Source organism: Engystomops pustulosus, chromosome 4 (assembly GCF_040894005.1).
Source record: "Engystomops pustulosus chromosome 4, aEngPut4.maternal, whole genome shotgun sequence".
NCBI lineage: Eukaryota > Metazoa > Chordata > Amphibia > Anura > Leptodactylidae > Engystomops > Engystomops pustulosus.
This window is the reverse complement of record NC_092414.1, coordinates 62,313,556-62,338,712: the sequence shown is the minus strand read 5'-3', so window position 1 is coordinate 62,338,712 and position 25,157 is coordinate 62,313,556. Positions and strand designations below refer to the sequence as shown.

Sequence of the window (25,157 nt, the reverse complement as noted above, 5' to 3'; positions counted from 1 at the left end):
CCTGACAAATACCTCTTATATGCACTTTGACTTTATAAACCAAACCCTGAGCCAACATGCGGAAGATTTGTACCAAACAAGGAAGATGTATCACTATTAAAGGAAATCTACTATCAAAATCCATCATGATAAAGCAGGGACACTTACTCATACATGCAGACCAGGGCCGATTCTAGCCTTTTTGCTGCCTGAGGCGAAATTTGAAAATGCTGCCCCCCGACCTCCCGCCGCACGCGTACAAGCGCACACGCGCACGTGCGTGTCCCTGGTGATGCTACCTTACACACTAGTAGTCATTAGACACAGATATTAGTGACCTCTAGTACCTTACAGGTGACCATCTACTCCATCTGGAAGGGTATTTCTTTACGCTTTCTTCTGGCCTTGGTTTTCCTCTGAAGTCACTTACAGTATAATGGATTGTGATTCCAATATATATTATCCTCACAACACAACTGAACAAACTATTCCCAACATAAAACATCCTTTAGTCACCCAAATTAGAGCATATAGAGCAATTCAATTAGGTGCCCTAATTTAGGCTCCCCCTATATTGAACAGCCACCCCCCCCCCACCCCCCGTATACACAGCCTCATCCCCAGCCCCCTCAGTAAGTAATGTGCCTCACACAGTCCCCCCAGTAAGTAATGTGCCTCACACACAGCCCCCCAGTAAGTAATGTGCCTCACACACAGCCCCCCAGTAAGTAATGTGCCTCACACACAGCCCCCCAGTAAGTAATGTGCCTCACACACAGCCCCCCAGTAAGTAATGTGCCTCACACACAGCCCCCCAGTAAGTAATGTGCCTCACACACAGCCCCCCAGTAAGTAATGTGCCTCACACACAGCCCCCCAGTAAGTAATGTGCCTCACACACAGCCCCCCAGTAAGTAATGTGCCTCACACACAGCCCCCCAGTAAGTAATGTGCCTCACACACAGCCCCCCAGTAAGTAATGTGCCTCACACACAGCCCCCCAGTAAGTAATGTGCCTCACACACAGCCCCCCAGTAAGTAATGTGCCTCACACACAGCCCCCCAGTAAGTAATGTGCCTCACACACAGCCCCCCAGTAAGTAATGTGCCTCACACACAGCCCCTCAGTAAGTAATGTGCCTCACACACAGCCCCCCAGTAAGTAATGTGCCTCACACACAGCCCCCCAGTAAGTAATGTGCCTCACACACAGCCCCCCAGTAAGTAATGTGCCTCACACACAGCCCCCCAGTAAGTAATGTGCCTCACACACAGCCCCCCACTAAGTAATGTGCCTCACACACAGCCCCCCACTAAGTAATGTGCCTCACACACAGCCCCCCACTAAGTAATGTGCCTCACACACAGCCCCCCAGTAAGTAATGTGCCTCACACACAGCCCCCCAGTAAGTAATGTGCCTCACACACAGCCCCCCAGTAAGTAATGTGCCTCACACACAGCCCCTCAGTAAGTAATGTGCCTCACACACAGCCCCCCAGTAAGTAATGTGCCTCACACACAGCCCCCCAGTAAGTAATGTGCCTCACACACAGCCCCCCAGTAAGTAATGTGCCTCACACACAGCCCCCCAGTAAGTAATGTGCCTCACACACAGCCCCCCAGTAAGTAATGTGCCTCACACACAGCCCCCCACTAAGTAATGTGCCTCACACACAGCCCCCCACTAAGTAATGTGCCTCACACACAGCCCCCCACTAAGTAATGTGCCTCACACACAGCCCCCCACTAAGTAATGTGCCTCACACACAGCCCCCCACTAAGTAATGTGCCTCACACACAGCCCCCCACTAAGTAATGTGCCTCACACACAGCCCCCCAGTAAGTAATGTGCCTCACACAGCCCCCCCAGTAAGTAATGTGCCTCACACACAGCCCCCCAGTAAGTAATGTGCCTCACACAGCCCCCCCAGTAAGTAATGTGCCTCACACAGCCCCCAGTAAGTAATGTGCCTCACACACAGCCCCCCAGTAAGTAATGTGTCTCACACAGCCCTCCACTAAGTAATGTGCCTCACACAGCCCCCAGTAAGTAATGTGCCTCACACAGCCCCCAGTAAGTAATGTGCCTCACACACAGCCCCCCAGTAAGTAATGTGCCTCACACACAGCCCCCCAGTAAGTAATGTGCCTCACACAGCCCCCAGTAAGTAATGTCCTCACACAGCCCCCCAGTAAGTAATGTGCCTCACACACAGCCCCCCAGTAAGTAATGTGCCTTACACACAGCCCCCAGTAAGTAATGTGCCTCACACACAGCCCCCCAGTAAGTAATGTGCCTCACACAGCCCCCCCAGTAAGTACTGTGCTTCACACACAGCCCCCGCCAGTAAGTACTGTGCCTCACACACAGCCCCCTGGTAAGTACTGTGCCTCACACACAGCCCCCCGGTAAGTACTGTGCCTCACACACAGCCCCCCAGTAATGTGCCTCACACACAGCCCCCCAGTAAGTAATGTCCTCACACACAGCCCCCCAGTAAGTACTGTGCCTCACACAGCCCCCCAGTAAGTAATGTGCCTCACACACAGCCCCCCAGTAAGTAATGTGCCTCACACAGCCCCCAGTAAGTAATGTCCTCACACAGCCCCCCAGTAAGTAATGTGCCTCACACACAGCCCCCCAGTAAGTAATGTGCCTTACACACAGCCCCCAGTAAGTAATGTGCCTCACACACAGCCCCCCAGTAAGTAATGTGCCTCACACAGCCCCCCCAGTAAGTACTGTGCTTCACACACAGCCCCCGCCAGTAAGTACTGTGCCTCACACACAGCCCCCTGGTAAGTACTGTGCCTCACACACAGCCCCCCGGTAAGTACTGTGCCTCACACACAGCCCCCCAGTAATGTGCCTCACACACAGCCCCCCAGTAAGTAATGTCCTCACACACAGCCCCCCAGTAAGTACTGTGCCTCACACAGCCCCCCAGTAAGTAATGTGCCTCACACACAGCCCCCCAGTAAGTAATGTGCCTCACACACAGCCCCCCAGTAAGTAATGTGCCTCACACACAGCCCCCCAGTAAGTAATGTGCCTCACACACAGCCCCCCCAGTAAGTAATGTGCCTCACACAGCCCCCCCAGTAAGTACTGTGCTTCACACACAGCCCCCGCCAGTAAGTACTGTGCCTCACACACAGCCCCCTGGTAAGTACTGTGCCTCACACACAGCCCCCCAGTAAGTAATGTCCTCACACACAGCCCCCCAGTAAGTAATGTCCTCACACACAGCCCCCCAGTAAGTACTGTGCCTCACACAGCCCCCCAGTAAGTAATGTGCCTCACACACAGCCCCCCAGTAAGTAATGTGCCTCACACACAGCCCCCCAGTAAGTAATGTGCCTCACACACAGCCCCCCAGTAAGTAATGTGCCTCACACACAGCCCCCCAGTAAGTAATGTGCCTCACACACAGCCCCCCAGTAAGTAATGTGCCTCACACACAGCCCCCCAGTAAGTAATGTGCCTCACACAGCCCCCCAGTAAATAATGTGCCTCACACAGTCCCCCCAGTAAGTAATGTGCCTCACACACAGCCCCCAGTAAGTAATGTGCCTCACACACAGCCCCCCAGTAAGTAATGTGCCTCACACACAGCCCCCCAGTAAGTAATGTGCCTCACACACAGCCCCCCAGTAAGTAATGTGCCTCACACAGCCCCCCAGTAAATAATGTGCCTCACACAGTCCCCCCAGTAAGTAATGTGCCTCACACACAGCCCCCCAGTAAGTAATGTGCCTCACACAGCCCCCCAGTAAGTAATGTGCCTCACACACAGCCCCCCAGTAAGTAATGTGCCTCACACACAGCCCCCCAGTAAGTAATGTGCCTCACACACAGCCCCCCAGTAAGTAATGTGCCTCACACAGCCCCCCAGTAAATAATGTGCCTCACACAGTCCCCCCAGTAAGTAATGTGCCTCACACACAGCCCCCAGTAAGTAATGTGCCTCACACACAGCCCCCCAGTAAGTACTGTGCCTCACACACAGCCCCCCAGTAAGTACTGTGCCTCACACAGCCCCCCAGTAAGTAATGTGCCTCACACACAGCCCCCCAGTAAGTAATGTGCCTCACACACAGCCCCCCAGTAAGTAATGTGCCTCACACACAGCCCCCAGTAAGTAATGTGCCTCACACACAGCCCCCCAGTAAGTAATGTGCCTCACACACAGCCCCCCAGTAAGTAATGTGCCTCACACACAGCCCCCCAGTAAGTAATGTGCCTCACACACAGCCCCCCACTAAGTAATGTGCCTCACACACAGCCCCCCACTAAGTAATGTGCCTCACACACAGCCCCCCACTAAGTAATGTGCCTCACACACAGCCCCCCAGTAAGTAATGTGCCTCACACACAGCCCCCCACTAAGTAATGTGCCTCACACACAGCCCCCCACTAAGTAATGTGCCTCACACACAGCCCCCCACTAAGTAATGTGCCTCACACACAGCCCCCCACTAAGTAATGTGCCTCACACACAGCCCCCCACTAAGTAATGTGCCTCACACACAGCCCCCCAGTAAGTAATGTGCCTCACACAGCCCCCCCAGTAAGTAATGTGCCTCACACACAGCCCCCCAGTAAGTAATGTGCCTCACACAGCCCCCCCAGTAAGTAATGTGCCTCACACAGCCCCCAGTAAGTAATGTGCCTCACACACAGCCCCCCAGTAAGTAATGTGTCTCACACAGCCCTCCACTAAGTAATGTGCCTCACACAGCCCCCAGTAAGTAATGTGCCTCACACAGCCCCCAGTAAGTAATGTGCCTCACACACAGCCCCCCAGTAAGTAATGTGCCTCACACACAGCCCCCCAGTAAGTAATGTGCCTCACACAGCCCCCAGTAAGTAATGTCCTCACACAGCCCCCCAGTAAGTAATGTGCCTCACACACAGCCCCCCAGTAAGTAATGTGCCTTACACACAGCCCCCAGTAAGTAATGTGCCTCACACACAGCCCCCCAGTAAGTAATGTGCCTCACACAGCCCCCCCAGTAAGTACTGTGCTTCACACACAGCCCCCGCCAGTAAGTACTGTGCCTCACACACAGCCCCCTGGTAAGTACTGTGCCTCACACACAGCCCCCCGGTAAGTACTGTGCCTCACACACAGCCCCCCAGTAATGTGCCTCACACACAGCCCCCCAGTAAGTAATGTCCTCACACACAGCCCCCCAGTAAGTACTGTGCCTCACACAGCCCCCCAGTAAGTAATGTGCCTCACACACAGCCCCCCAGTAAGTAATGTGCCTCACACAGCCCCCAGTAAGTAATGTCCTCACACAGCCCCCCAGTAAGTAATGTGCCTCACACACAGCCCCCCAGTAAGTAATGTGCCTTACACACAGCCCCCAGTAAGTAATGTGCCTCACACACAGCCCCCCAGTAAGTAATGTGCCTCACACAGCCCCCCCAGTAAGTACTGTGCTTCACACACAGCCCCCGCCAGTAAGTACTGTGCCTCACACACAGCCCCCTGGTAAGTACTGTGCCTCACACACAGCCCCCCGGTAAGTACTGTGCCTCACACACAGCCCCCCAGTAATGTGCCTCACACACAGCCCCCCAGTAAGTAATGTCCTCACACACAGCCCCCCAGTAAGTACTGTGCCTCACACAGCCCCCCAGTAAGTAATGTGCCTCACACACAGCCCCCCAGTAAGTAATGTGCCTCACACACAGCCCCCCAGTAAGTAATGTGCCTCACACACAGCCCCCCAGTAAGTAATGTGCCTCACACACAGCCCCCCCAGTAAGTAATGTGCCTCACACACAGCCCCCAGTAAGTAATGTGCCTCACACACAGCCCCCCAGTAAGTACTGTGCCTCACACACAGCCCCCCAGTAAGTACTGTGCCTCACACAGCCCCCCAGTAAGTAATGTGCCTCACACACAGCCCCCCAGTAAGTAATGTGCCTCACACACAGCCCCCCAGTAAGTAATGTGCCTCACACACAGCCCCCAGTAAGTAATGTGCCTCACACACAGCCCCCCAGTAAGTAATGTGCCTCACACACAGCCCCCCAGTAAGTAATGTGCCTCACACACAGCCCCCCAGTAAGTAATGTGCCTCACACACAGCCCCCCAGTAAGTAATGTGCCTCACACACAGCCCCCCACTAAGTAATGTGCCTCACACACAGCCCCCCAGTAAGTAATGTGCCTCACACACAGCCCCCCACTAAGTAATGTGCCTCACACACAGCCCCCCAGTAAGTACTGTGCCTCACACAGCCCCCCAGTAAGTAATGTGCCTCACACAGCCCCCCAGTAAGTACTGTGCCTCACACAGCCCCCCAGTAAGTAATGTGCCTCACACACAGCCCCCCACTAAGTAATGTGCCTTACACAGCCCCCCATGTTCTCCCCCACCTCTGTCATGCCTCCCCCCTCACCTCACAGATGCAGCTCTCCTGTGTGGTCACTGCTTTCCCCGGCAGGTCATGTGACCATGACATCACCAAAGGTCCTTCAGCCTTCAGCCTCCGGGGGACTTATACTCCCGGAGGGTGAAGCTACTGCTGGGGAAAGCAGTGACTAGACATGGTCTCATCACGATGTGTGTCCTGAGGATACACATCGTGATGAGAGGATGTTCTAGTGATCTCCCTACTGCACTCACCATTCAGTGCTCCCACGCAGCTCCCTCGTCTTCTCCAGCCCGCAGCCGCTCTGTGAAGGGACACAGGTCGGCACGTGGTGACGTCATCACGCCGACCTGTGTCCTGCAGAGCGGTGCGCACAGGCGGGATGTGCTGCATCGCTCTGCCTATAAATTACATCGCCGCCTTAAAGGCGGCGATGTAATTTATTTTACAGGTGGCACGGACCTGCCAGTCATTGGCAAGTCTGTGCTACCAGCGGCAAAATGCCGCTTTTAAATGGGGTCCGCTATTTGCCGCCTGAGGCGGGGACTTCACCTCGCCTCATGGCAGGAGCGGCCCTGATGCAGACTGTGGTAACCTTCTCATACTTCTTATCAATGGTCTCCTTCCTTCTTTTAAAATTAGGAAGTAGGGCTAAGAGGGGGTTGCCAAAGCCCCTCAGTGCTCTAGTTTCACAGACTGTTACACTGTCTCCATCTCCCCTCCTGTTCCCGCAGCACTACACCCCCCCCCCCCCCTCTGTTTCTGCATCAGTTTAGCTACAGCATTCTCAAAGTATGCATGAAAACAAATGGTAGATTTTCTTTAATTTTCTATTCACTATGTCTACTTTTGTCTTTTTTATATAAGCTCTCCTTGCACCCTATGGATTCATTAGATATAGCCCCATCTGGGGTGTGTCCTATAGTAAGGAGCGTCTTATAGTAATGTTTAACTTTGTACGGTAATGTTTAAACTTTGTGGAGCTTTTCTTCATTAATCCATTTTAGGCTACATTCACATGGCCGTTTGGGGACGTGTATACTGTCGACATATATACGGCGTAAATATGTCCCCCATAGACAGCAAAGGGTGCACAGCACCATATGGGAGAGGTACAGTGCAGCACACTTGCGGCACTATACCGTTCTGTAGCCTGGGAAAAGATGGACATGTCCTATCTTTCCCCATAATCCCGCCGTGCGCCATACATCGTCGGGGTGTGGGATGGGAGTGAGCAGCACTCCTGTCCCGGGCGCTGACATGTGCCCACCATGCTACGGTACGGCGACAATGTCGTGTGAATGTAGCCATAGTGAATGACCAGCATCTGCCTCTACTCAATAGCTGACCAGCAGCAGCCTCTACTCAGTAAATGACCAGCAGCAGCCTCTACTCAGTAAATGACCAGATGCAGCCTCTACTCAGTAAATGATCAGCTGCAGCCTCTAATAAGTAAATAACCAGCAACAGTCTCTACTCAGAAAATGTCCAGCAGCAGCCTCCACTCAGCAAATGACCAATAGTGGCCTCCACACATTAAATGTCCATCAAAAGTCTCTACTGGAGTAAATGTCTAGCAGCAGCCTCCCCTCAGTAATTTACCAGCAACAGCCTCTACTCAGTAATTGTGCAGCAATGGCCTCCACTCAGTAAATGACCAGCAACAGTTTCTACTCAGTAAATGTCCAGCAGCAGCCTCCACTCAATAAATGACCAGCTGCAGCCTCTACTCAATAAAACACCAGCAGCGGCCTCCACTTAGTAAATAACTAGCAGTGGCCTCCACTCAGTAAATTACCAGCAGCGTCCTTCACTCAGTAAATGTCTAGCAGCGGCCTCCACTCAGTAAATGACCAGCAGCGGCCTCCACTCAGTAATTGACCAGTAGCGGCCTCCACACAGTAAATGACCAATACCTGTATCAATTTACAGTAACAGTATAAGATTATTTTAGGTATACACGTGTGGTGGTGAATAAATAGAGACTCACAATGGGCAAGTTTTATTCCCATCTAAATGAACCCATATGGAATTTCTGCAACCAATTAAAATGAAAGTTTCTTATATGCAATACACACAGTGGTGTATCTAGAAGATGCTGAGCCCCATAGGAGAATTTTTAATCCCCTCACACCTTAAAAACATATTTTATTTACTCACACACATATACAGTATAAACACATTTATACACTGTTATAAATACACTTGTATATATACACATTCATACTTTTACAGTCTTATGCAGTCACATTTACACACTCATGCATACAGTATATATATATATATATATATATATATATATATATATATATATATATACAAAATTAGAAAAGAAGTTTGGAGTGCTGCCGTTTTCTTTTTCGTATATATATATATATATATATATATATATATATATATATATATATACTCACCGGCCACTTTATTAGGTACACCGGTCCAACTGCTCGTTAACACTTAATTTCTAATCAGCCAATCACATGACGGCAACTCAGTGCATTTAGGCATGTAGACATGGTCAAGACAATCTCCTGCAGTTCAAACCGAGCATCAGTATGGGGAAGAAAGGTGATTTGAGTGCCTTTGAACGTGGCATGGTTGTTGGTGCCAGAAGGGCTGGTCTGAGTATTTCAGAAACTGCTGATCTACTGGAATTTTCACGCACAACCATCTCTAGGGTTTACAGAGAATGGTCCGAAAAAGAAAAAACATCCAGTGAGCGGCAGTTTTGTGGGCTGAAATGCCTTGCTGATGCCAGAGGTCAGAGGAGAATGGGCAGACTGGTTCGAGCTGATAGAAAGGCAACAGTGACTCAAATCGCCACCCTTTACAACCAAGGTAGGCAGAAGAGCATCTCTGAATGCACAGTACGTCAAACTTTGAGGCAGATGGGCTACAGCAGCAGAAGACCACACCGGGTGCCACTCCTTTCAGCTAAGAACAGGAAACTGAGGCTACAATTTGCACAAGCTCATCAAAATTGGACAGTAGAAGATTGGAAAAACGTTGCCTGGTCTGATGAGTCTCGATTTCTGCTGCGACATTTGGATGGTAGGGTCAGAATTTGCCGTCAACAACATGAAAGCATGGATCCATCCTGCCTTGTATCAACGGTTCAGGCTGGTGGTGGTGGTGTCATGGTGTGGGGAATATTTTCTTGGCACTCTTTGGGCCCCTTGGTACCAATTGAGCATTGTTGCAACGCCACAGCCTACCTGAGTATTGTTGCTGACCATGTCCATCCCTTTATGACCACAATGTACCCAACATCTGATGGCTACTTTCAGCAGGATAATGCGCCATGTCATAAAGCTGGAATCATCTCAGACTGGTTTCTTGAACATGACAATTAGGTCACTGTACTCAAATGGCCTCCACAGTCACCAGATCTCAATCCAATAGAGCATCTTTGGGATGTGGTGGAATGGGAGATTCGCATCATGGATGTGCAGCCGACAAATCTGCGGCAACTGTGTGATGCCATCATGTCAATATGGACCAAAATCTCTGAGGAATGCTTCCAGCACCTTGTTGAATCTCTGCCACGAAGAATTGAGGCAGTTCTGAAGGCAAAAGAGGGTCCAACCTGTTACTAGCATGGTGTACCTAATAAAGTGGCCGGTGAGTGTGTATATATATATATATATATATATATATATATATATATTATATATATTCACACATTTATAAACATACATGTTGTATGTGCACATCGTATATATACTATATATTCATCAGATGGACACATATATAGTATCTACACATCATATACTCATACAGCATATATTCTGAGGCTTATAACATACAGACACACACATATAGTATATATAATAAATAAACAACATATACACACACAGCATATACACTCATACATCTTATACATATTCACACACAGTCATATATTATCTTGTAGTTTGCACTAAGACACTTACTTTCACACTTAGGGTACATTCACACAGCCGTATGCCCGCCTGGCCGTCTGAATGCACCCTTAATTTAATAAGGGCTAGTACCAATACTAGGAGCGCTGGTCTAACGTATTAGTGTAATAGATATTGGTGGCAGGGGATCGGGGCCTTGAGGTTCATGGCGGTGGGACTCAATTTTGTGAGTATTGATAAATTTATGAACTATATTAATTGCCTTTAGGACAAATGTATTTTGGAACCCTTGGAAAAATCGCTAATTGTACTTTTTGATTTTCTATAATTAGATACAGTGGGGCACATTTACTAAGGGTTTCCCGAATGTTTCCATTTTTCGCCGAATTCCACCGGGATTTTGGTGCACACGTTCGGATTACACGTTACAGAAATCGGGGGGGGGGGGGGGTGGCCGAAAACCCGACGAATTCAGAAAAACCGCAGAATTTAAAAAATGAATTGTGTCGCAAAATCATTCACTCACATGCACCAGGAATAGGTTAGTGAACTCCAGCAGACCCCGGCGGACCTCGGCGCAGCAGCGACACCGGGTGGACATCGGGCGCACGACCTTAGTGAATCGCTGGAAGACCCGAATCCTCGTTGGAGAACGCGCCGCTGGATCGCGACAGGACCGGGTAAATAAATGAGCCCCAGTGGATGCGTTTTGTTGCATAGAGAAGTTCATGTATAAAATAAAACAAAGAGAAGTCCGTGTCTTACCAGTTTACAGGATGTGTCCATAACAAGCTTGCTGACCCCAGTGCTGTCCTATGTTAGAAAAATGATACAAAATATCCTAAATAAACAAGTAGAAGCTTAGGCAATAATTAAAAGCCAATAGATTTAGGCAAAGCTTTTTTTCCCTACAGGTACCTGAAGGGACAGTCCCATAATGGGGTAGAGCCCACTGTCGTTGGCAATCATTACAGTGATATATCAATAGCAGTGGATGGTTTCTCAGAACTGTTCACAATGTTTAAGAACAATCTTTAAATTTAATATCTATGATTAAAGGAAAACTACCACTTGGGTAGTTAGGATTTAAACTATATATATTTATGGGTCGGACTTTAGTGCTATGTAAAGAAATATGTTTACATTAAGCTTTAGATGCCAGGATCCCAGTGAAAAACAACTTTTAAAAATATGTTATTTAGCACTAGGCGCTGAAGAGCACGTAGCAAAGACATCTAGTATTATTGGACGCCAGATGATGTCACCGGCTCCCGGGCAGATGGATGGAGGGAAGTGGGTGTGAAGTGAAAGCATGGGGTTGTACATAATTACCATATATACTCAACCTCTAATTTTAACACAAAAAACTGGGAAAACATATTGACTCGAGTATAAGCCTAGCCTAGTATAAGCATGCCAACTCATGCCCCCAGTACATACCCAGAAGCCCCTTGCTCCCAGTATAAAGACAGCCAACTCATGGCCCCAGTAAACAGCCAGACCTTTGCCCCTAGTATACAGCCAGTCCTTTGCCCCCAGTATAGAACCAGCCCTTTGCCCCCAATAAACAGCCAGCCCTTTGTCCCCAGTATGCAGCCAGCCCTTTGACCCTCAGTATATAGCTGCAGCCTCTGACCCCCCTGCTTATAGCCTGCAGCCCCTGCCCACCCAACTTTTAGTTTGAAGCCCCTGCCCCCTCAGCTTTTAGCTTTCAGCCCCTGCCCCCCCCCCACAGTTTATAGTCTGCAGCCCCTGCCCCACCCAGATTATAGCCTTCAGCCCCTGTCCCCCAGTTTATAGCCTGCAGCCCCACCAGTTTATAGCCTGCAACCCCTCCCCCCAGTACATAGCAAGCAGCCCTTGAGAACCCCCCCCCCCCCCCGGTATATAGCCTGTAGGATAAAAACAAAATGTTTACTTACCTTTCCGCCGCCGCCCGTCAGGCCATCTTCTTTCCATTGATGTCCGGCATCGGCTCTGTACCGACGCATGGTCTGTCGCACGCACCATGACATCAGCCGCTTGCTGACATCATAGTGTGTGCCAATGGTGGGGCACACACTAGAATGTCAGCAAATGGCTGACATCATGATGCGTGTGACGGACAGCGTGCTGACAGAAGAGGACCTGCCGAGGGGGGGTACACATTGTGTTTTTTTTCTGGACTCAAGAATAAGCCAAGTTAAGGTTTTTCAGCGCAGTTTTTGTGCCAAAAAATGTGGCTTATACTCAGGTATATACGGTACTAGATCTTCCTCTTTCCTTCTTGCCTTCTCCCTCCTGCAGCTTATAGCCGACAGAGTTTTGCTTGGAGAATAGGGTCTCCCTAATGCTAAGAGTTGCATTAGGGATGAATGTGTGAAGGAAAGAGAGGAGTGCGAAGTAGTGCAAGCAGTGCAGAGAGGAGATAATGATGATGATGCGGATTGAAGCCTTGCACAGATGCCTCCATAACTTGATGCAGTTTGCTGGCAGGGAGCCAGATATTGTCAGCACCTTCCCAGCAACTGTGCAACCACCACCACTAGATAAACGGTTAAGACTGAACTAGATATCACAGAGGACTGAATCTAGAGATCGCAGGAGACAGAAAAAATTAACCAGCAAGGAGTCCAGGCTAAACTGGGCACTTATAGGAACTAGGCACTGCCTCAGGTGGAAGGAGCAAGCAATTACAGGTCCAGAGTATTAACTCTTGCAAGACATAAACACAAACATTAAGGCACAGTGCACACACATATTAACGCCACCTACGGATAGTGCGGCGTTTTGGCATGAACTTGACAGATATACTTTGAAAAGTGAGTGTAAGCATTAATGCTGAAGCTAAAAGTGAATTGGGAAATGGTTTTTAAAAAGGCATAATTATTAAAACCTGTAGTTCCTGATAACAGGTTCCATTTAAACAGGAATAAAAGGACCTTTTGTGATAACTTGGGTCAGATCCCAAAGGTCAGACCCCTACTAAGTCTAGTTTGTGGCACAACCCCTTTAAAGGGAATCTGTCACCTCAATCTACAAACTCAAACTAGCACTGTGTTATGTACTGTATTTTTCGGTCTATAAGATGCACTTTTTAGCAAGAACATATCTTACTAAAAAGTGCATGTGTCTTGTAGCCCTAAGATCAGGAGGATCCAGCAGTGCCAGACCCTCTTGACCACTGTAATGGAGATCGGGTGAAGGGCTGACATAGCGCTGCACCCAATCTTCTAGAGATTAGAGTCTCCACACTGCTCCCTCCTCTCCTGGGTGTACCGACATGGTCAAAGCCTACAGGATCTCTAGTGATGTCAGAAGCATGTGATGGATCACATGCTTCCTACATCACAGAAGGTCCTTATGCTGCCAAGAATGGGGGAGAGAAGAAGTTAAGCGCTGGGACAGGGTAAGAAGAAGAGGTTCTATGTGTGTGTTTTAATGTGTATAGAGTTACCCAGGGTGTTCCTTTTGTGTATATAGCAGAGCTGTGAGTATGTGTTTATGTGTATGTTTATGTGTATAGCTGTGCCCAGTGTATTCCTTATGTGTGTATGGCCGAGCTGTGTGTGTTTATGTGTATACTAGTGCCCAGAGTGTAGTGCAGAGCTCTGTGTGTTTAGGTGTATTGTAGTGCCCAGTCTGTTCCTTATGTATAGCTTGTATAGCAGAGCTGTGTGTGTTTATGTGCATATAAGTGCCCAGTGTGTTCCTTATGTTTGTATAGCAGAGATGTGTGTGTTTATGTGTATATAAGTGCCCAGTGTGCTCCTTATGTTTGTATAGCAGAGCTGTGTGTGTTTATATGTATAGTAGTGGCTAGTGTGTTCCTTATGTGTGTATAGCAGAGCTTTGTATTCCTTATGTGTGTATAGCATTGCTGTGTGTGTGTGTGTTTGTGTATATAAGTGCCCAGTGTGCTCCTTATGTTTGTATAGCAGAGCTGTGTGTGTTTATATGTATAGTTGTGCCCAGTGTGTTCCTTATGTGTATAGCAGAGCTTTGTGTGTGTTTATGTGTATAGCAGTCCAAAAAATATAGTAGTGCTATGGCCACATTTTCTGATAGGATCATTTTCCGCTTCTTACATGCCGAATCTTATACATATGCTTATACATACTGTATATTATGAAAAAAACATACCAAAACAGGTCTAAAGGTTTCAACAAGGAATTCCACAATCTCTGCAGTAGATTTTCCAAGGGCTTCCTGAAATTAGAAATTAATATTTTGATTTACAGAAATGCAGTACTGTCTTGTGCTCACAGACTATAAATCCTGATGTCCACCTTCTGTACAATTGGCAATGTGGACTCTGCCTTATTAAACAACAGTTTTATAATGTTGTCTCCCTCTCTGTACAGCCTCTCCATTCTTCACAGGAGGAATGAATAATTGACAATGAACTGCTTTTTCTAACTCTTTTTTTTCCAGTGATCCCGGCATGTCAGGATTAAAGAAGACAAGTAACGGGACAATAAGTCAGTATGTGTAGTTTAATTTTGCATTATGTTAGCGATAAATTTCCTTTAAATACATTGCTCCAAATAGATGGCGCACTGGAAAGAAAATTATACTGGGTGCACCTAACAATAGGGCGCAAAAAAAAAAAAAAACCTCCTATGTGCACTGCACAAAAAGGCGCTAAAAAATGCACCTAGCTAGTAATGAGGATACTTAAAGAGGAACCATCATTTCAGATGATTTTTGATATTGTGGGGAGGGAGCAGTAAACATACAATATACTTCATTACCAAATTCTCCTTAGTTTGTAAGTTAACAGACTGTACAGTGCCCCCTAGTTACAGCGTTACTTCTACGTTGATAGGGCAATTCTGTGTACAAGAATGAAGACAGATCTCTCTTCTCTCCTGTTTTCTTCCCAGTTATGAGTGTTAACCCTTTCTGCTCTCTCCCTGGATGTATGCTTTATTTCACTACGATTCACTAAGATCGTGCGCCCTATTTCCTGCATGTGTCGCTCTGATCCGCCGGAGTTCACCTTCTTCTTCCCGGTGCATGTAAGTGCTTGATCTTAGGACACAAATTTAAAGTTAAATCCCACGGTTTGTCCGAATCCGTCAGATCGTTCGACGGCCCGCCTCCCCCCTTCCCCCAATTTGTGCGACACAATGCACTTCTAAATATCTTTCCCGATGGTGCGATCCCCAAAAACTCAGAAACCTCGATGGAAATAAGCCCCACAATGTTACATGCTGGAATACGCATCTCTGTAGGAGGGAGTAGCTTTTTTTTTTTTTTAAACTAAGCAAAATTTTCTAACAAAGTATATTAGAAAATACACTAATATATAAAATTTATTATGTAAAAACTGTAATTGGCCAGTCAGATTTCACAGAGCTTGCCGGGGCTGATGTGGGCAGGAGATTCTCCTGACTTCGCCTACTTCAGCCAAGTTATATCGCAACATGGTGATATGGGATGTAAGAAGTAGCCCAGCGTGGAGCACTATTTGCCAATCTCTATGCCGTAATAGTACATCAAGGAGCAACAACAGGTTAATAAATATATTGAAAAGTTGATTATGATCTCCTGCAATATTCAGTTCTGCAATAAAAGAAATATTATTCAAAGGTTTACTCACATTCTTAATAAGGTTTTGTTCTCTCAGGAGGAATGGGCAAAAATTCCTACTGACTATTGAGAGAAGCTTGTGGAAGGATTTCCAAAATGTTTGACCCAGATCATACAGTTTAACCCCTTAACGCTCTGCGCCGTAGCTCTACGGCGCAGAGGTGCAGAGAATGTATGAAGACGGTTCACGGGCTGAGTCCTCTTCATACAAGGGTGGGGGTTGTTGCATATTGCAGCAAACCCCCTCCGCTAATAACCGCGGTCGGTGGTTGCACCGATCGCGGCTATTAACCCTTCCGTTGCCGCCGGCGATTGGTTGCCATGGTAGCCGCGGGCCTTCGTTTGACCTGAGGCTAAATGGCTTATGCAGATTCGTTAGAATGAGCCAGTGGCTCATTGTAACGGATAACATTCAAAAATGTCATATTTTGCAATACAGAAGTATTGCAGTATATGGTAGGAACGATCTGACCATCTAGGGTTATTGTACCCTAGATGGTCTAAGAAATAGTTAAAAAAAAAGAAAAAAAAAGTTAAAAAAAATAAAAAAAATTAATAAAATATAAAAAATTCAATTCACCCCCCTTTCCCTAGAACTGATATAAAACATAACAAAAAGTAAAAATCACAAACACCTTAGGTATCCCTGCGTCTAAAAATGCCCAATCAAAATAGAAAACGGTTACGGCCGGCGGTGACCTCCAAGACGGGAAATGGCGCCCGTCCAAAATAAAAAATGGAATAAAAAGTGATCAAAATGTCGCACAAAAATGTCCTCAAAATGGTAGCAATGAAAATGTTGGCTCATTTCGCAAAATTTTTTTTTTCTTTTTTGTACACATTCGTTTCATTTTTGAAAATGTATTAAAACCCAATAAAACCTGTATAAATTTGGTATCACCGCGATCGGACCGAACCAAAGAATAAAGGAGAGGTGTTATTTGGAACGCACAGTCAAAGTCGTAAAAACTGAGCCCACAAGAACTTGACACACCTGCGTTCTTTTTTCAATTTTTCTGCCGATCCTCGGCGGCGGCTCTTGGTCCTCAGCGTCGCCTTCAGCTTCTCTCTGCATTCTTCACTAGCCTGCAGTCGCGTCCATGTGAGCTGCCGGCGGGCCCACACTATGATGCGGCGGTGTCATAGTGTGGGCCCGCCGGCAGCTCGCATAGACGCGACTGCCGGCTAGTGAAGAATGCAGAGAGAAGCCGCCGCCGAGGATCCGGGAGCCGTGCCGAGTATTAAAGCTGAGTATCGTCGGAGGGTGAGTATTAAGTTTATTTTTTTTATTAGCTTGGCATACTTGGGGCACGCTGTATACCACTTGGGGCAAGGCAGGCTGTATACCACTTGGGGCAGGGCAGGCTGTATACCACTTGGGGCAGGGCAGGCTGTATACTACTTGGGGCAGGGCAGGCTGTATACTACACCCTCGGCTTATACTTGAGTCAATAGGTTTTCCCAGTTTTTGGTGGTAAAATTAGGGGTCTCGGCTTATACTCGGGTCGGCTTATAGTCGAGTATATACGGTAACATTACGGGAAAGTAAAATTTGTTACGCACAAAATAAGCCCTTACACAGGTCTGTACACGTAAAAATGAAAAAGTTATGGATTTTTGAAGGTGGAGAGCGAGAAATGAGCGAAAAAACCCTGCGTCCTTAAAGGGTTAAGGGCAATGGTGCAAAATACCATATTTTTCGGACTATAAGGCGAACAAACAATCTTTAGATTTTCTCAGAAATCAAAGGTGCGCCTTATAGTCCAGTGCGCCTTATATATGAACCTTACTTACAAACAACAGATGCCTTGAACTGTGCAAAGGTCTGCCACCTGCTGGTCCTTCCTCCTTATAATCAGGTGTGCCTCATAGTCCAGTGCACCCTATATATGAACCTAGACATTTTAGCAGGCATTTATTGATCGTGCGCCTTATACTCCGGTGCGCTTTATAGTCCGAAAAATACTGCACTAGTGAAATGTTTGTCAACATCATTCTGGCAAATAAAATGATTTTGGTAATCCTAGTACACCTAAAATGGGAATTTTAGGTCAGATTACATGTCAGATAGTGAGTCAGATTGTGTATGTATCTTTTTATATAGTGTATGTAAAGTTCTGGTTTCCACTGTATATTGCAAAGTTGAATATGATCACCTGCACTCTACCCAAATGTAAGAAAAATACTTCAAAGATTTTGTTAAATTAGGTATTGGTTATACTGGACCTTTTCCAACACAACTCTATATCAGTAGGTGCATCTGCTCCTGCTAGTCTGGAGCGTCAGACAACTGGTGCATTTGCAGCTTTTAACTCCTCCATTGAGCCTTCAAATGATGGTTGTCCAATGTTTCATTCAATTACTATAGATATTAAATACTTGAATAACAGAGAAATATTTACCAGATTATCAACGTCTCCTAAGATGGTAGAAATTGCACAAGGCGTATCTTTCTGAAAAGGGAAATTACAAATTGTTGAATTGTTTGAGGTCATTATTACACAATTTATCACATTCTTCATTATATCTCAAAAAAAAAAAAACTTACCAAAACCTCTTCTAATGAATTATAAAGAGATTTCCAATTGTCATCATTCAGTTGGCTCTGCGACACAACACAAAGATTATTAGAACTTTTATTTCCATCTATTTTACTGTAATACTACACAATTTACTTGAACAATTAAATAACCTATACACAGTAAGGGTTATTTAATCCTACTTAATTGCACTTAACCCATTGAGATAGCATGTGTATATTCAAACCCAATTTAAACAGCTATACCTTCTCAACCATGGCATCTAAAACACATTTCTGGTGACATTTTAAAGAGGAAAATATAGATGGCACAGAAACGGAGATATTCACTGTTAAAATAGCAGTAAGAAATGCAATTTTTTTATTTAGATTCCATTCCCGACTGTAACTTAAACACTTCTAATGTTCTGTGGTACCTAATTAGGGGGCATTTAAGGGAAGATTCTTTAAATTGACATCAGAACTGTGTTTTTAAGTACCACAATTCAGAAGATCTAACAATGGCAGCACCTGTATGAGATGTTTCACTGTATCAGATATGTGATATACCTGTGCGTACATGTATGAGATGTATCTTATACCTGTGTGTACATGTATGAGATGTATCCTATACCTGTGTGTACATGTATGAGATGTATCCTATACCTGTGTGTACATGTATGAGACATCTCATACATGTACACACAGGTATAGGATACATCTCATACATGTACACACAGGTATAGGATACATCTCATACATGTGTAGGATACATGTGTAGGATACATGTGTAGGATACATCTCATACATGTACACAAACAAATAGGATACATCTCATACATGTACACACAGGTATAGGATACACATGTATGTGCACATGTATGAGATGTATCCTATACCTGTGTGTACATGTATGAGATGTATCCTATTTGTTTGTGTACATGTATGAGATGTATCCTACACCTGTGTGCACATGTATGAGATGTATCCTATACCTGTGTGTACATGTATGAGATGTATCCTTTACCTGTGTGTACTGGTATGAGATGTATAATATACCTGTGTGTACATGTATTAGATGTATCCTATACCTTTGTGTACATGTATGAGATGTATCCTATACCTGTGTGTACATGTATGAGATGTATCCTATACCTGTGTGTACATGTATGAGATGTATCCTATACCTGTGTGTACATGTATGAGATGTATCCTATACATGTGTGTACATGTATGAGATGTATTCTATACCTGTGTGTACATGTATGAGATGTATCCTATACCTGTGTGTACATTGTATGAGATGTATCCTATACCTGTGTGTACATGTATGAGATGTATCCTATACCTGAGTGTACATGTATGAGATGTATCATTTACCTGTGTGTACATGTATGAGATGTATCCTATATCTGTGTGTACATGTATGAGATGTATCCTATACCTGAGTGTACATGTATGAGATGTATCCTATACCTGTGTGTACATGTATGAGATGTATCCTATACCTGTGTGTACTGGTATGAGATGTATCCTATACCTGTGTGTACATGTATGAGATGTATCCTATACCTCTGTGTACATGTATGAGATGTATCATTTACCTGTGTGTACATGTATGAGATGTATCCTATACCTGTGTGCACATGTATGAGATGTATCCTATACCTGTGTGTACATGTATGAGATGTATCCTTTACCTGTGTGTACATGTATGAGATGTATAATATACCTGTGTGTACATGTATTAGATGTATCCTATACCTTTGTGTACATGTATGAGATGTATCCTATACCTGTGTGCACATGTAGGAGATGTATACTATACCTGTGTGTACATGTATGAGATGTATCCTATACCTTTGTGTACTGATATGAGATGTATCCTATACCTGTGTATACATGTATGAGATGTATCCTATACCTGTGTGTACATGTATGAGATGCATCCTATACCTGTGTGTACATGTATGAGATGTATCCTATACCTGTGTGTACATGTATGAGATGTCTCCTATACCTGTGTGTACATGTATGAGATGTATCCTATACCTGTGTGTACATGTATGAGATGCATCCTATACCTGTGTGTACATGTATGAGATGTATCCTATACCTGTGTGTAAACGTATGAGATGTATCCTATACCTGTGTGTAAACGTATGAGATGTATCCTATACCTGTGTGTACTGGTATGAGATGTATCCTATACTTATGTGCAGATGTATGAGATGTATCCTACACCTGTGTGTACATGTATGAGATGTATCCTATACCTGTGTGTACATGTATGAGATGTATCCTATACCTGTGTGTACATGTATGAGATGTATCCTATACCTGTGTGTACATGTATGAGATGTATCCTATACCTGTGTGTACATGTATGAGATGTATCCTATACCTGTGTGTACATGTATGAGATGTATCCTATACCTGTGTGTACATGTATAAGATGTATCCTATACTTATGTGCAGATGTATGAGATGTATCCTATACCTGTGTGTACACGTATGAGATGTATCCTATACCTGTGTGTACATGTATGAGATGTATCCTATACATGTGTGTACATGTATGAGATGTATTCTATACCTGTGTGTACATGTATGAGATGTGTCCTATACCTGTGTGTAAGGGGGTCCTGGCTGACAGATTACTATCTGTACTATATTTAGTGCGGGCCCCCACCAGATCTTTTGCACGGGGTATACATATATCTTAGGCGGACATATATTTACCTTTCCCTGGTCATAGGTGCATATTAATATTGCCAGTCTTAAAAGAAGTATACTGGATTCCTGTTTGAAAATAGAGACAGAAATGATGTAATGAAATGCATTCCTTCTATAGTTACTTTTATAGAATGTATTATGCTTTATACGAAGCTGCTAAGGGTTTGAAGAATATATGACAAGGAGTAAGAAGTGGTCTTACACAGGGACAACTTGAGAGGGTGTAGGTGCACCAGAGGCCGGAGCCTTATGGGCTCATTACATGTCTCATCCCCTGCAAATAGTTTAGTTTTATCTAAATAATAATAAATTAAACATTTTGGGGACCTGGTTAAGATTTGGTATGGGTACCCAGAAACGTAAAGCTACATCTCTGGTCTTACAATAGAAAAAAACTGTTCAAAAGTATAAGGTTTACAAAAATAAGGTAAAATATGTATAGATTTAGGATAAGTAACAGAACATAAGTAAAATATTGGTGTAATATTTCTTACACTTACAGGGCATAAAGCTTTAGAGGGTAATACCAGGCTACTTGTGAGGAACTATGCCTTGTAGGTGTAAATAATATGCTACTGATTATTTGTTCTCTTATAACAGAATATGAAGTGATTGGGGAGGAATGATTCTAGAAATGTTCCAGAAAGTTGTATGTGGGGTCATTCTGTGTCATTGTCTGCAGGGTATAATCAGACTCCAGACATTTTAGTTCAGATTCTTTCATACTGTAAGTAGTATGACAAACAAACCACTCACCCTCATACAGGTTACATGTTCTGCATTCTGCATGTCTAATGAGATATTGCTAATTTTTCAGATAATTGTTTGCCCTTTTTGACAGGACTGTTAAGAATGACCGTTCCTAGAAATTGCCCTTTTGATGTTAGGACAGTGGAAAATTGCATCTACTTATTCTATTGATATGATGAATAAACAATTCAATCAATTGTAGAAATTGATTACATAATTAAAATGAGAATTATATAATAAAAAAAAATGAATACAGAACCTTTAGAGTTTTGATTAGGCAGAGATTCAAAGCATCTGGAATATTTACATCACCGGGAAGTCCTAAAGCATAAAAGAGTAATTGGAGCACAATTATATAACATTATATAAAACAGAAGGGAACTTTTTATGGTAGACATGTATTCCAGTACATATCAGTTTCAGTAATAACAGGAACCTCACCAGGAACGTCATCAACAGAACCGGCCCCAGAAAGCTGTCCGCTGCAGCTGCTTACAGCTATGACTAAGAGTACAACCGCAATCTTCATCCTGAAATCGAAGTCAGCTCAGCCTGTTCAAGATGAATATGACTCGAAGGGAACGCGACGTTCAATTTATACTGTCAAGCAGCACTGAAGACGCTGAAAAAACACATATTAATATCTTCTGCTCAAAAGTTTGTTTAAACAATTGGCAACACCTAAGTAAACAGCACAGATTTGCCGGTGACTGTGACGTCCTCTATGATGTACAAAATATTAGCTTAGGAGGGTACAATGTCAGTCATATCTTCTTCAAAGACAAATATAACAAATCTTTCATTGTTCCAGCCTCCTCTTTTTATGTTACCAAAGATGAGAAGTATGAAAGCCATAAGGACAAGTTATTTTTCATGCCGGGGTCTATGTACAATAGTGTTGCTACCCCTTGCTTGTCAGAGCTCTTCAGCATTTTAACTGTTACTCTACATGACTGTGTTATCTGATCCTATATCTTGTCTGTGGATTCTAAACTGAGGCTTTTGGTCCATCTCTACCTGGTAGATGAAATGAATGCTTTGCTGTTAAGAGAAAATAAATAATGAACTTTAATTAATTAAATTATGAATTAAGAACTGATATATGTAGGAAACCCCTTTAAGGGCTTGTCCAGTATTTATAAAACAAAGTTTTAAATGTAACATTTACTGGGACATGTAACTAAAATACAGTATGTGATGAAACTCCCACTTTTGAGTGATGTCAGTGGTTCACCTATACTAGAGACTCAACTTTAACACAAAAAGCCCCGTCCACCTATGCAAGATGATGCCTTTACTTTAAACTTTACTCTCCTAGCCCTGGTGCTCACTTAATTTCCTCACTTTCCTTGCTGCCAGCACCCACTTTTAAATTAATAATTACTATTAAGAAGGCAATTAGGTGCCCGTCTACATAAATCCCTCAACAATTTAGAAACCCAAATTAAAGATTTAAAAATTACATAATCCTCTGTACAATTACTAAAAATGAATCCTAGTAGCGCTGCCTCTTCACAAGCTTAGATTCTATAAGACTCCAAGCAGAGACTTATTAAGTTTTAATTTGTTAAAATGTTAACATATTTGGTATATTTAATTTTTTAAAATTTTAATATACAAAAAATACAGTGCATACATAAAAACAAATACAGTATTTTTCGGACTATAAGGCGCACCGGAGTATAAGGCGCACCATCAATAAATGCCTGCTAAAACGTCTAGGTTCATATATAAGGCACACCGGAGTATAAGGCGCACCTGGTTATAAGGATGAATGACCAGTGCACAGTTCAAGGCAGCTATAAGGCGCACCTTTGATTTCTGAGAAAATCAAAGGATTTTTAGTGCGCCTTATAGTCAGAAAAATACGGTAATACACATGATAATACAATATACACATGACACATATACAAACAGTTGCTAAATGAAAAAGGGAATAAATGAATTACCTTATTAATAAAATAGAAGCAGTGTTTTCCACTCTGAGACTCAACTAAGAATTCCTTTGGGCATCCTTCTATGTGTTATTTTGTAGTCTTAAGATGACTGACCCTTTCCATTAGCAAAGGACTATAATTTATAGATGGTATAATTTGCATTTTTCAGAGATTGCCATTATTGTGGCTAACATAATAGATATATTATCAGAACCAAGCTTATGACATTGATGACCAGAACAAAGGAGCAGATTTATCAAGTGTCTGAAAGTCAGAATATTTCCAGTTGCCCATGGCGACCAATCACAGCTCCCCTTTGAAATATTCATGAGCACTGGTAAAATGAAAGCTGAGCTGTGATTGGTTGCCATGGGCAACTGGAAATATTCTGACTTTGACACTTGATAAATCTGCCCCAAAGTTTTCCACATAGTTACAGTACCAGCACCAAGCTATACACTTCTTAAAACTGCAGTTAGAGAGGGCCCTTAGATCACAGGTCCATGAGAAGGGATAGGAACCACCTATGACACAGTTAGTGTGCATCGCGTCACCTGGGTACTGTACAGGAAGATGGCAGATTCTAGCTTGATTTTCACACAAATATTGTGCCAGAAAATGAAATCCTCCTTGTGACTCTCAAAAACAGTAACCTAAAACACAGCATCACCCTCACAATTTAGGGCACAACACAATAATTACACAATAGTAACAAATAGGTCTATAGGATAACATAATGGGGGTAATTTACTAAAGACCCGATTCGCATTTTCCCGACGTGTTACCCAAATATTTCCGATTTGCGCCGATTTCCCCTGAATTGCCCTGGGATTTTGGCGCACGCGATCGGATTGTGGCGCATCGGCGCTGGCATGCACGCAACGGAAATCGGGGGGGGGCGTGGCCGAACGAAAACCTGACGGATTCGGAAAAACCGCCGCATTTAAAACAAAAAATCTGTCGCGGAGCTTGCACTTACCTTCACTCAGCCCGAGCCGGTGAACTCCAGCGCGTTCCGATGCTTTTCAGCGCAGCAGCGCCACCTGGTGGACGGCGGAGGAACTGCCTTAATAAATCCAGGCCGGACCCAAATCCATCGCAGAGAACGCGCCGCTGGATCGCGAATGGACCGGGTAAGTAAATCTGCCCCAATGACTCTTAAAGAGGACCTGTCACCTATAAAAATGGTAATTTGAGCTGCTTACTAAAGTAAGTAGCTCCTAGTGCCAAAACAGACACAGTAGTGTTACACTTCTAGCATTATCGGAAACCTCCGATAATGCAAACAAACACTGCCATGCTGTACCCTAGAAATGCCAGACTGTGCTGGAAATGGTCCGGGGTATTCATGAGGGGATGGTCTGAGGTGCTGCCTCTTCACCGGACCGCC

At 44.5% G+C, this 25,157-nt stretch overlaps 1 protein-coding gene across 2 annotated transcripts in view; it reads right to left on the bottom strand.

Annotated features, from left to right (window-relative positions):
• LOC140126525 (ranaspumin-like) overlaps positions 1-24,009 on the bottom strand; it is a 94,289-nt gene extending 70,280 nt beyond the window's left edge. Inside the window, exons 1-8 of one of the 2 annotated variants that reach the window (XM_072146064.1) lie at positions 23,780-24,009; positions 22,272-22,452; positions 22,090-22,151; positions 21,087-21,146; positions 18,375-18,431; positions 18,229-18,279; positions 14,375-14,440; positions 11,018-11,065 (exon numbers count right to left, since the gene is read on the bottom strand). In XM_072146064.1, coding sequence (XP_072002165.1) covers positions 11,018-11,065; positions 14,375-14,440; positions 18,229-18,279; positions 18,375-18,431; positions 21,087-21,146; positions 22,090-22,151; positions 22,272-22,359 — 432 coding nt within the window. In that variant the 5' untranslated portion in view covers positions 22,360-22,452; positions 23,780-24,009. Of the gene's footprint in view, positions 1-11,017; positions 11,066-14,374; positions 14,441-18,228; positions 18,280-18,374; positions 18,432-21,086; positions 21,147-22,089; positions 22,152-22,271; positions 22,465-23,779 lie in introns of those variants that run through there. The other variant, XM_072146065.1, reaches the window with a different exon arrangement.
• Between the last annotated feature and the right edge of the window lie 1,148 nt (positions 24,010-25,157).